At 42.9% G+C, this 11,094-nt stretch overlaps 1 protein-coding gene across 5 annotated transcripts in view; it reads right to left on the bottom strand.

The window, feature by feature from the left end:
• The window catches only part of efr3a (EFR3 homolog A (S. cerevisiae)), a 64,052-nt gene that overhangs the window by 4,255 nt on the left and 48,703 nt on the right, over nt 1–11,094 (bottom strand). For 2 of the 5 annotated variants that reach the window (XM_032564428.1, XM_032564426.1), the window contains 11 exons: nt 10,470–10,642; nt 10,317–10,392; nt 7,692–7,853; nt 6,020–6,151; nt 5,828–5,895; nt 5,252–5,379; nt 1,962–2,030; nt 967–1,052; nt 785–836; nt 236–339; nt 25–74 (listed from right to left, as the gene is read on the bottom strand). In XM_032564428.1, coding sequence (XP_032420319.1) covers nt 25–74; nt 236–339; nt 785–836; nt 967–1,052; nt 1,962–2,030; nt 5,252–5,379; nt 5,828–5,895; nt 6,020–6,151; nt 7,692–7,853; nt 10,317–10,392; nt 10,470–10,642 — 1,100 coding nt within the window. The remainder of the gene's footprint in view (nt 1–24; nt 75–235; nt 340–784; nt 837–966; nt 1,053–1,961; nt 2,031–5,251; nt 5,380–5,827; nt 5,896–6,019; nt 6,152–7,691; nt 7,854–10,316; nt 10,393–10,469; nt 10,643–11,094) is intronic. The other 3 variants (XM_032564427.1, XM_032564429.1, XM_032564430.1) reach the window with 3 other exon arrangements.

Here is an 11,094-nt window from a genome sequence, read left to right as displayed (position 1 = left end):
TCCTGTTTCTAAAGGAAGACTTACCGGATGGTGAGCTCAAAGATCTGGGCCAGGCGGTCGTGGAGCATGTTGGCCTGCAGGGAGGAAGCAGAGAGTCAGGAGGTTCACTGAACGGCCAACCCACACAAACGTTTGGTGACAGGGTTTCAAAGTTCAGATGTTTGGCTTTAGGACCCGGTTCTCCATCACATGACATGTTCCAGGTCAGGTTCTGTTAACCGTCCTGGTTTCCCACCTTGGACTCGCAGTGAGCAGCGATCTCCTCAAACGGAGCTTTCTGGAACTTCTCCATCACCTGACGCCTCTTCTCCCTCTCCTGCTCCTCCAAGCCGGTCGTATCTGCAAGACCATCACGTCGCTTTCATGAGACTAAAATACGACACGTCAGATTCTGACTAAACGTTCTGCACATTTTGATGAAATAGAAACAGCAGAAGCATCGACTAAGAAATGAGTTCAACTGTAACATTTATGAGGAAAAGTAGCCGTCAGGTTCTGCTGACCGGATTCTCTCTGTTAGCTCCTCAGCTAACCTTAAAGTCCAACTAACCCCACATTCATCAGAGGTAGGGAAAATACTGAACCAGTGGGTTGTTTGGAAATAAATATGGCAGCCAGGGTTATTCTCACCAAACCTCTGGAACAGTCAAAGTCGAGCCGTTTGGCCCAAAATGGAAACTAGCACATCAGTACAAACAGAAGGCTGATGATATCACAACTTTAAACATATAAAACTAGAATAATTTATTTTCTGTGATAAACGGGAGGAGCTGGATGATCTCACCGATGGCCTTCTTCAGGGTCTCAAACGTAATCTCCTCAGCCAGCTCCGACTGCTGATGGAGAAACCCAAACAATGTGATTCAGCGGGAACTCTACACAGGAATGTTTCTGACAGAAATCAGCTTCAAAACTCTTTTTTTTTATCTTTTCATAAGTGACTTTGTGTCATAAAATGAGTCAGACCTTATCTGGCAGGCTGCTGGACACGATGTCCACCTGGAGAGAGATGGTGTCCACAAAACTCTTCCTGCGGGTCAGACGGTCTTCATCTGCAACAACAGACAATTACATCATTAAACTCAAATGGTGCGTTAGATAAAAGGAGCTTCAGGAGAATATTTCATCACATTTTGGTGCACAAAAAAAACAACTAAAATCACTAATGTTGGCTTTTCTTCCAGTTTCCAGAGCAGATCAGTAATTTGAAATCATCTTCTGACACAATGACTGAACATTGAGGGAGCATTTCTAAAACAGATCATATACAGAGAGGTGATGAATCGTTTGGACAAACTGAACCGACATTTTGAATGGGAAAAAGTCAATCTGACAAAATGTCTGCAGGCATCGATTGTTAGAAAACAACAAACTGGTTTCTCTTGAACGTTTTTTCTCCATGTTAAGTTGTGATAATTCGCTGCAGCAGCAAGTTGTTTCTCAGTGTCTGAGCCAAATGAGTGACAAATTGTACAAATCAGTCGTTTGATGATGAGCTTTAGCTCTGCAGAGCAAAATGACATTTTGTTGTTTGAAAACTGGAATCGGTCATAAACAGTCTGATCATCTGTGTTCCCATAAGAACATTTTGACTGTGAAGCAGTGAAACCCTGGAGACTAAAAACGTAAACTTTTAGCTGCTTCCATTTCCAGCTGCTCCTCCCAACCATAACCTGATCATACATCTTGTGTATACAACCAGATACAGTCATACTCAGCAGATCAGTTCAAGAACACTTTACTTTTTCCTGTTCAAAATTCAGCAAACATTACAAGTAAGATCAAAAGAAATATCCTCTGGATCTACTGATTATACAACAAACACAATTGCAGATAAGAACAAAAAATGACTTCTTGCACTTCAGGAAAAAGATCCAATTGTTGATAATAACCAACTTCAAATGCCATATCTACTGAGATAATTTCACAGTATATTACATATCTGAGAACTAACACCTCACCTGGAGCCCTGAAGCTCCAGTCACCTCTCCATCGTTCTGCTCTGTCCCTTGCTCTGCTGTCTGAGTATCCTATGTGAAAAAATATTACATAATTAACAGACCTATTCTACCTCACATTCAGTGCTGACCTTACTAAACACCGGACTTTACCACAAATGCGTTGCGTGATAGATATCTAACTTATGGGTCCCCTCACTGTACTTACAGCCGAGGTAGCGAAATAACTTCTAATGTCTGTCGTCCTTTTCTTTTTTGGTGGCGACATGGAGACTCATAATAAATGTCAAACTCAGAAGGAGACGCGTTCACTGTCAGCACCATGGACCAAGCTTCCGTTCCGCGTGTGGCCAGCTGGCCGCCGCCTGTTGCAGCCAATCAAAGAACGAAGATCCACGTTCTGTGAGCCAATAGCGGGTCGTCATAGTTCATAACAGCGAATTTTAAAATGAATGCTACCACTGCGTAGTATATTGAAATATTAAACTAATCAATGTAGATTTTCGTTTATTTATTTTGTTTTTGTTAAAAAAATACATGTTTTTTTTTTTTTATTAATATGGCAAAAATTGGTCGGGACTATTTTATATCCCTTGAATATTGGTCGGGACATGTCACGACCGTCCACACCCAAACCTACGCCCATGCCTCAGACACACAGAAACTCCTCAGGTTCAGCCGGAGCGCTCCGGTTTTCTATGGGGAACAAATGGGATTCATCCGGGCCGAACCGAGTCCGGTGAGGTTCTGAAAGCTGCCCCGGAGCGGCCGCTGTTTGTTGTTCTGCAGGAGGAGATTAAAGTGCAGCAGAGTTTGACTGAGCGGGGTCAGCCGAGGTGTGAAAACAGCAGAGAAACGCGGCGCTTTATAATTAACTTTCTCCATGAGTCACGGCGACCTTTGCTGCGAACTCGGAGCAGGAATGACTCAGCAGTCGGCACTAATGAGCAACGTCGTCCCAAAAGACGGGAGATTAAAGACGCACAGAAAGCCGGGCTCTTACTTTTACTCTTTATGTTTCATAAACTCTTAAAAATGTAGAGGAAAGCAGAGAAAAGCCTCACAGGCTGAAACTCCAACAGGAAGAACATCGTTTACGGCGTTTAAGGAGAAAATCTGTAACTGCAGGTCAGTTCTGAAAAAAATCTCACTGCAGTGTTGAAAATGGTATTGTGTAAAAAAATATCGCTACAACCAAAGTAGATCGAGATAAAAATGCACAGGAAAATATTTCTCACCTGAAACTTTGCTAGCAGCAAAATGCTAAAAAAAGATATTAAACATTTATCTTACAACAGGAAGCAAAAGTAATAAACTCCTCCCCCCCTGCTGAGCTCTGAAACTCAGTCAAACTTCACAGTAGAAACATAAAATTCAGATCATCTGCTAATGAAGGAGATCATTTTTCGTTTTGCTAACTTTGACACACTTTGCTTCCCCTGATTGGTAAAACAAGTCACTGTAAACCAGATTTGATCCAAATAGCTTTGAATTTTTCTCAACAATCTGTTTCTGTTTTTTTGTTTTTTCCTGCAGATCATTCAGGTTTAATACATGAAAATGTCACACAGTAGATTTTGATTGTGTGATATTTTAAACTAATGTAAACGAATAAAGAGCGTCTTTATTCTCATCTACTTTCTCCTGTTGGGTCAGTTTATCTTCATCCTTTCATGCCTCCAAACTAAGATGTTCGCCTAGAGACACCAGAAGGTTTTTCTACTCAGACTTGAATTATTTTTGGTAAAACTTAAAGCAGTGAACTTTAAGTTTTACTAGTTCTAGTGGAGCTAGAACCTGATATAATAAAGTATATTAAAGTTTTTAATAGATGGTGATGTGAAAGTGGTGCAAGTCGTGTTGCTAAACCAAAAAGAAACGGCTCATTTATTTTACTCTAAAATAAAAACAGATTAGTGCCAAAAACAATTCAACTACCAAACTACTTACATGAACTACATCCTGAAATACTCACCACAATGAGTCCAGACGCAAAGCAGGTAAAATAATTAAACAAGTCGTTAAAGTGTTTCACAGTCCGTCTAAAACATCATCAGCTTCTGTTCATGTTTGCTTTTGGTTTATTTTTTAATAGTTTCAGTTTTTCCTGATGGTTTATGAAAAGATTTGAAACATTTTGATCCGAACAAACTTCATTCATATTCTACAGATTAATAACATCAGTTTATATAAATAAAAGTTAACTTCTAATTGAAGTTTTACAAAACCATACATTTACCGCTAACCGAGTAATATTATTCTGAAGTAACTATTTTTGTCTGATTACGATTTTTATACAAATATTTCTTTACTCCGGTCATTTCTTGCATAAACATATCAAAGTGATGCATCTCTTGGTTGAGTAAAATCTTTGGCTACTCTACCCTCCGCTCTTTCATGATTTTTAAATTTTAGCTGAATAAACGATGTGGGCGGAGCCTGATCAGCGGACCAATCAGAACACTCGAATCCTCGGCAGGAAGGAAGAGTCTACAGGGACTTTACCCAGGAAGTCTCAAGGTTTTGTAGCTAAACTGAGCTCATGTTTTACATAAGGAAACTAAATCTACAGAAATCTACTGGAGCTTTTACCTCTGGACGTCTGCTTGCACCTGTGGATGATTTTTCCTACCGTGTAAAGAACTGAACACGAGGCAGCAAGAACAGAGCGAAAGTTTTAGTTAGAGCAAAAATACATCATCACCTTCAAGCTTCGAATCAACCCAACATTTCATTTTTTACTCTTCATACTTTAATAATATAACATACTGATGTCTTGTGCATCACTTTAAACAATCATCTGCAGTTCATGATTATATTTTAGGTGTTTTATTTGTTTTTAAGTAATTATGTCAGTTCCACATTTTTTATTAACCTCCCTGAAAAACTGCCAGCAATATTTTTTAAAAAGCAGAAGTCATAAGACAGACATTAATTCTGCCTTTGAGAAACATCCACTTCCTCTGAAGACATTTTCAATGTTTAAATCATGTTACATGTTGGTTCATATTATTCCAGTGTAAGAACCAGGAAAGTTCTAGAAAGCACCTTGTAATTTCAACAATATGTCAACACTGGATGTGATTTTTGCAGCATCTCTAAAGTCACACCTGTCCATTTAGCTGCTTCTTTGGTCAGTAATTACACATTGCATTGGTGCTTCTGTCATTTTAAAAAGTAAATGTCAAACATTTGCAGTCTTGAATTGCTTTAAGTATTTTTTTACTGATCAATCCCAACAGGAATCTTTTCTGTGTGCATGTTGTGAACGTTATAGAAGGTGGGCGTCGTACCTGTGACCTGGGGAATGTAAGGGATGGACAACCTCTCCACGTTGTACCCTGGACCTGCCAGGCACTCTGCCAGGTCCGCCGTTTGGAAATACAGCTGCCTGTCGTCTTTGTCCAAAGACTCAGGAAGCCTGGAGGACGACAGGAAGACATTAAATCAGTAAATAAAGACGATGTGAAGGTCGTAAAAACTACATCTGGTCTCATCAGCAGATTTTCAACTTTCAGGTTTATTTTCCCACAGAAAAAGTGAAGTTAGTTATTATATTTCTCTCATACAGAATTAAAGATCAACTGATAACCACTTAGTGCCATCTGGTGGAAAGGTGGAGGTGGAACAGGTGGAAATGCTGCTGTTTTTAATAAATATGACCAAACTCAATGTAATGTTTATTAGCTTTGGAGTCGTGATGTAAAGTAATTCTAACAGGAGAAATAAAGTAACATGTTTCATGTTGGCCGTGTTTCTTTGGTCTGTGGCGAGTTGCTGTACAAACATGGCGGCTGATGTAGACTCTTCAGGTTAGGAAACAACGAATCCTGATTTAGATCTCAGATCTGCTGCAGAGTGAAACTTACGGACACTTGTCTCTGAAGATGTGATCAGGCAGGAGGTACAGAGCGTCCATGTTTCTCAACTCGATCACCTGAAGAGGCACAAACCACCAGAATTATGATTCCAAGATACTTGGGAGAGAAGCTAAAGCAGGAAGGAGGAGGCAATGCTAATAAAAACATAAACATGTTCCACGTAACCAGTTGATGACGCACCTTGCTGACGTGTTGACAGAACAGCGGGTTGGGGATCATCTGACTCAGGAAGTTGAGGTACGCCGCCACCAGCGCCATGATGCCGCAGCGGATGGACATCGGCATGTTCTCCTCGTTGTTCAGAGCCATTTCCTGCAGGAAGCAGGAAGACGCTTACAGATCAGGCCTCTCCATCGCTGCTCTGCGTTTCTGCAACACGCCGACTGCGTCACGCTGTCAGAATAAAGGTTGTTGTCCAGGCAACAACTCCAGCATAAAGAGCCCAACATGAAGCTGTGCAGCCGTTTCTCTGCAGGGTGACGCAACATTACATAAAGCATAATGTGGCTGATCTGATCACACTCCAGACATTAATACCTCCATCACAGGCTGGCGTGTCAACACTCTGTTCAATATTTAAAGTGTTTAGTTGATCATGTCAGCAATGTGCTATACAGCTAGCACCATCCTGGATCTACACCTGTATGTACAGAAAAACCAGCAGGTACTAAGGATGTTACTTTCTGCTACTTTCCAACATCCTGAGGAGTAATTTCAGAGAAGCTACCAATTTTCCCAGAAAACAAAGAATTGCTTCCAGAACAGATACAGGCCTGGAATAAAAGTTTCCTCTGCCTGGACTCACAGGCAACATTTCCAGAACCAGCGTACTCTACTCTCCTGGAGCGTCTACCTGCTGCTGAACCTGCAGAGGATACGTCCATGAAACAGACAAGTGGTTCATATGGCAGGAGTTTTACACACATGATGGTGAAAACGGTCAGTATAACAGGTTTGTTGTGGAGCAACGCTCCACTAAACTGGTTTCACTCACCAACATTCAGATGTCAGACTAGAAATCTCCCAAAACCTCACAGGAGCAAACGTGAGTTCAGAGTAAACAAACATGGCCGACCGGGAGACGTGATGGTGATAGTTTGTGGATTATATTTAATGGACTTTCTAGGTCCAGCGTGTCAGTAGTTCTGTCTTCTGTGTCTTCGTCCCCCTGGCTTTCTGATCGGCTACGTCCCATTCAACGGGCCGAGTTCTCGTTTGTTATCAAAGAACGCCACACACTGCGACATCAGGCCAAGACGATCCAACCCGTTGGACTTTAGATCGGAGCGGTCCAGATAACTCTGAGCACACGGCAGGGATATCAGGTAAGATCAACCAGGAACCATCCTGATAATCGGGAGGGTTCTGAAGATTACTGGAGGAGGAAAACCAGGACAAAAATCAGCATAAAGCTCCTGCCGTGTGAACGAGTCGTTGTCCAAACCCTGCGGTCTACTCGCATCTCTGTAAGAACTTTTTCCCAGAACCCAAACAAGCTTCTCCCTCTGAACTTATAACCCACTTCACCAGAACCAGCAGGCTACTGCACACACACCTTAACACTATTTTACTCTGAGCTTTGCTAGAACTGATAGTCAACTTTCTGGTCACTCTCCATCGCCTCTACAGATCACGCTCCTGAAACCTACATGGTACCGGCATGGATCACTAGAAAAGAGATTATTATGTTTATCTGGCATCATAATGAAGTTACAAGTCACTCCGTCTTACAGCTGAAACTTTATAAGAACCTTTTAAATGCCATCCAGAAAAACATCCAATAAGTTCTAGAAAGACCCTCAGTAGACCTGGGATCAGGTTACATCCTGGGTCACAATGTCCAGAGTTTCACCTGCAGAGCGATGGAGAGGCGGATCAGGTCGATGACCACTTCCTCGTTGGCCAGCTCGATGGTCAGGATGGCCAGGGTGGTGAAGAGCAGCTCAAAGTTCTTGTGGACGTTGTCTTCCTCTTTGCAGCCCAGGTAGACGTGGCGGTAGAGCTGCTGGCCGTGCTGGAAGGGAAACCAAGACGAGAACATTAAAGGCTGAAACATCCGAGTTCAACATTTCACCAGCGGCTGGAAAATCAGTCAAATCTTTTATTTCTTCCTGGATGTTCAGACACGTTTCAAACCAAAAGGAGCTGCAGGGTTATTCTCTCCGCCCGACTCAAATCACAAAGCTCTCCGCATTTCTAAAATCATTTCTATTAATAAGAAAATCTGCTAAATGCAAAGAGTGGAGACACGGATGACCTGGTATCGACCCAAATTCAGACAAACAGAACCGTCCTGAAGACTGATGGTCTCTGAAAGCTTTTCCTTGGCTGCTTTTTGGAAACATTTTGTTCGGTCCATGAATGTTTTTACCACAAGCAAACAGAACCTGAGAAACGATTCAGGATGTTTATCTGGTGAAAAACCCAAAGAATCTCTGATCTGGTCACTTTAACGGATCTTTATTCTGCTTTATTCTCAGCATCTTCCATTCTCCTCCTCTGGAAGTAGAAAGAACTCAACACACATCAGGGATCAGACTAATTCCTGGAAGAAACAACGGACCGACTGCTGTTTGTGGGACTGGAGCAAACAAACGGGCCTGTTTGTGTCGGTGTTAATGAAGCGTCGCGTCTCCTGGTGGGACGATGCGTCTCATTAATAGCATCTTAATAGCTGCTGGACAGAAACGAAGCTCCGTGACAGTGAAGGATGGCAAACATTAACGTCTGAGCCGCCGTCTGCTGGTGACGCAGTCAGCAGGGGGCCGCGTCCAACGAGACGCTTTAACAACATTTCAGACGCTGTCAACAGTTTGATCAACAAATGAGTCCGGGATCTTCTTAAGATGTGAGAATTTACTGCAATTAACAGAATATCTTTATTTTAGATTTTTAAACAGCTTATTTCAACACATCGGCTTTACTTTGAAACTTTAGTGCCAAATTATTGACCCTGTTGTAAAGACAGACTCTTATTTCTAACAGATTCGGTGAGAAAAAGGTGAATCCAGTTATTTCTGGATGGAAGGCTGCAGGTCGAGTATGAAATAAATAACCGGGGCGTTAAGGCGCTGTGGGAGGAGGTCAGCGGAAAGCGAAGACGCCTCTAATGAGTCACATTTGGGTTCCATTAAAAGCAGAACCGGTGCTGGTTCCAGTTCTGCAGGCTGCAGCCGGTGTGAGAATCACAGGTCAACCTGTCAACCAGCAGCAGCAGCTTGAGGGAAATGTCACAATCTCAGGCTGAATCCGGTTCACAGGATTCGGCGTCGGCTCAAAAAAAGGTCCGTTTCTCTAAAACTGTATCAAGTGTTTTTATACAAGCATTTCCAAGTGAGTCGTCTAATTTTTCAAGTCAAGTATTGTGGATCCAAGAAGTGCTGCAGATTAACGTAGAATACCAGAATAATAAATAATAAAATAGTCATGACCTTCCCCCATGGATGCTTAGAGCGTAACGCAGGGAGAGATTATCTCTCCTACAAACACAGATGCATTTCCATGGAGCAACGTCTTCATATGCTAACAGAGCTCTAGAACCCAAAAACCTTGTGCTTTATTTTTCTCAGTAGCTTAAGTTTCACCTTTTCTGGGATCCAAGGCTGAATCAATCCCATCAGTTTAATCCGCCTTAATCCGACTTCAGTCTGTTTGTTAGAAAGTCCAGTTGGTTTGGTGTGAACGCTAATCAACTGGTCCTGCAAACCTCAGTCTGGGTTCGGTTGAAGTTAACTCTGGTTCATGTGAACACCAAGCAGACCAGAGACCGCTCCAAGAGCAGGAAGTGGACTACAGCGCAGGGCATTCTGGGTAAATGCTACCAAAACAGACATGTTAGCCTAGCGCTAGCAGGAGAAATGACCCGTGGTTTTTAGCCAAAGACAGAAGAGAAATCCTCTAACCACTAAAATCTGACGCATCCATTTTTGTTTATGTTTGCGCTCAGTGTCTTCAGTGGTTCTTGGTGCAGCGCCCCCACAGGCCAGGAGGGGAACAGGTCAGTTTGACTGGGAGCAGAGAGGAAGAGAACCAGAACAGATGGAGATGGAGCAGATGATGAAGTTTTGGTCCCAATAGAACCGAGTCTACTGGACCATCAGGTGTGAAAACAGCCTAAGAAGCTCAAAGTGAAAGTTTTACAGAAACCAAAACAATATGGACGTCATTTCGAAGGAACTGGAAAACTGAATTATTTCCTTACTTGGTAATGTCGAGATAACTTTACCCAAAACATTCATCTTCCCTACAAAATTAGACTTATTGCTTACTTTAATAAGGAACTTACAGGATTACTATTAGTAGAAATACTCTTAATAAACTCTGGAGCATTTTGCATTTAAGGTCTTAATGTTACTGATGAGATGTGGGATCAGGAACAGAACCAGATCCCGGCTAAAACAAGCCTCCTCACTGGGCTTTGGCTACAAATTATCTGTGGAAAATATTTGAAGTGAAACAGTAATTTTCTACTTTTTACCTTTTTCATGAATGCAACATCTTGCTTGGATATTTTCTCCCTTTTAATCTTCAGAGCTGCAACGTTGGGAATGATCCTGCAGAGGCAGGAGAACCAGCCTGTGAGACGCGTCGCTCAGAGAGCCGGAACAAGATCGTCCGACCGCGCCGTTACCTGATGCCGCGCAGCTTGGCGCGGTTGTCATGGCGATCAATGATGTTGTGGAGGATCTCGAGGACCAGCTGCCTCAACTCGCTGTCCTCCATCAGCGAGATGGAGAAGAGCGGGTCCAGGAAGGGAGGAGGCAGCGCCGCCGACATGGACTTGGACTTGAACCCAGAGGTCACCTGAGGGAGAAGACGAGAGCCGAGTCGTTACAGAAGGGGGCGCCACTGAGCAACACCAAGATCAATTTAAACATCAAACATTTGACTAAACATGATCAGCCTTTCAGCTGAACTCTGCTCCTCCAGGAGCCTCACAGATGGACCCGCTTTAACCTTTGACCCGGAGAGCAGCCCTCAGCCATCTGTGTGTTGCCGTGTCAGTCTGCTGGGTCACCAGAGTTTGAAGCAAACCATTTCTGTCTGCAGCCTCAAAGATGCAGGAATACTCCAAACTTTCACCCTGCATCCATCTACATCCACCTGCATCCACCTGCATCCACCTGCATCCAGCTGCATCCACCTGCATCCACCTGCATTTGGCTGCATCCACCTGCATCCATCTACATCCACCTGCATTTGGCTGCATCCACCTGCATCCGGCTGCATCCATCTACATCCACCTGCATTTGGCT

Source organism: Xiphophorus hellerii, chromosome 6, assembly GCF_003331165.1.
Source record: "Xiphophorus hellerii strain 12219 chromosome 6, Xiphophorus_hellerii-4.1, whole genome shotgun sequence".
In the NCBI taxonomy this organism is placed as follows: Eukaryota; Metazoa; Chordata; class Actinopteri; order Cyprinodontiformes; family Poeciliidae; genus Xiphophorus; species Xiphophorus hellerii.
Note: the sequence above shows the minus strand (reverse complement) of the source record. Positions and strands in the feature narration are given on the sequence as shown.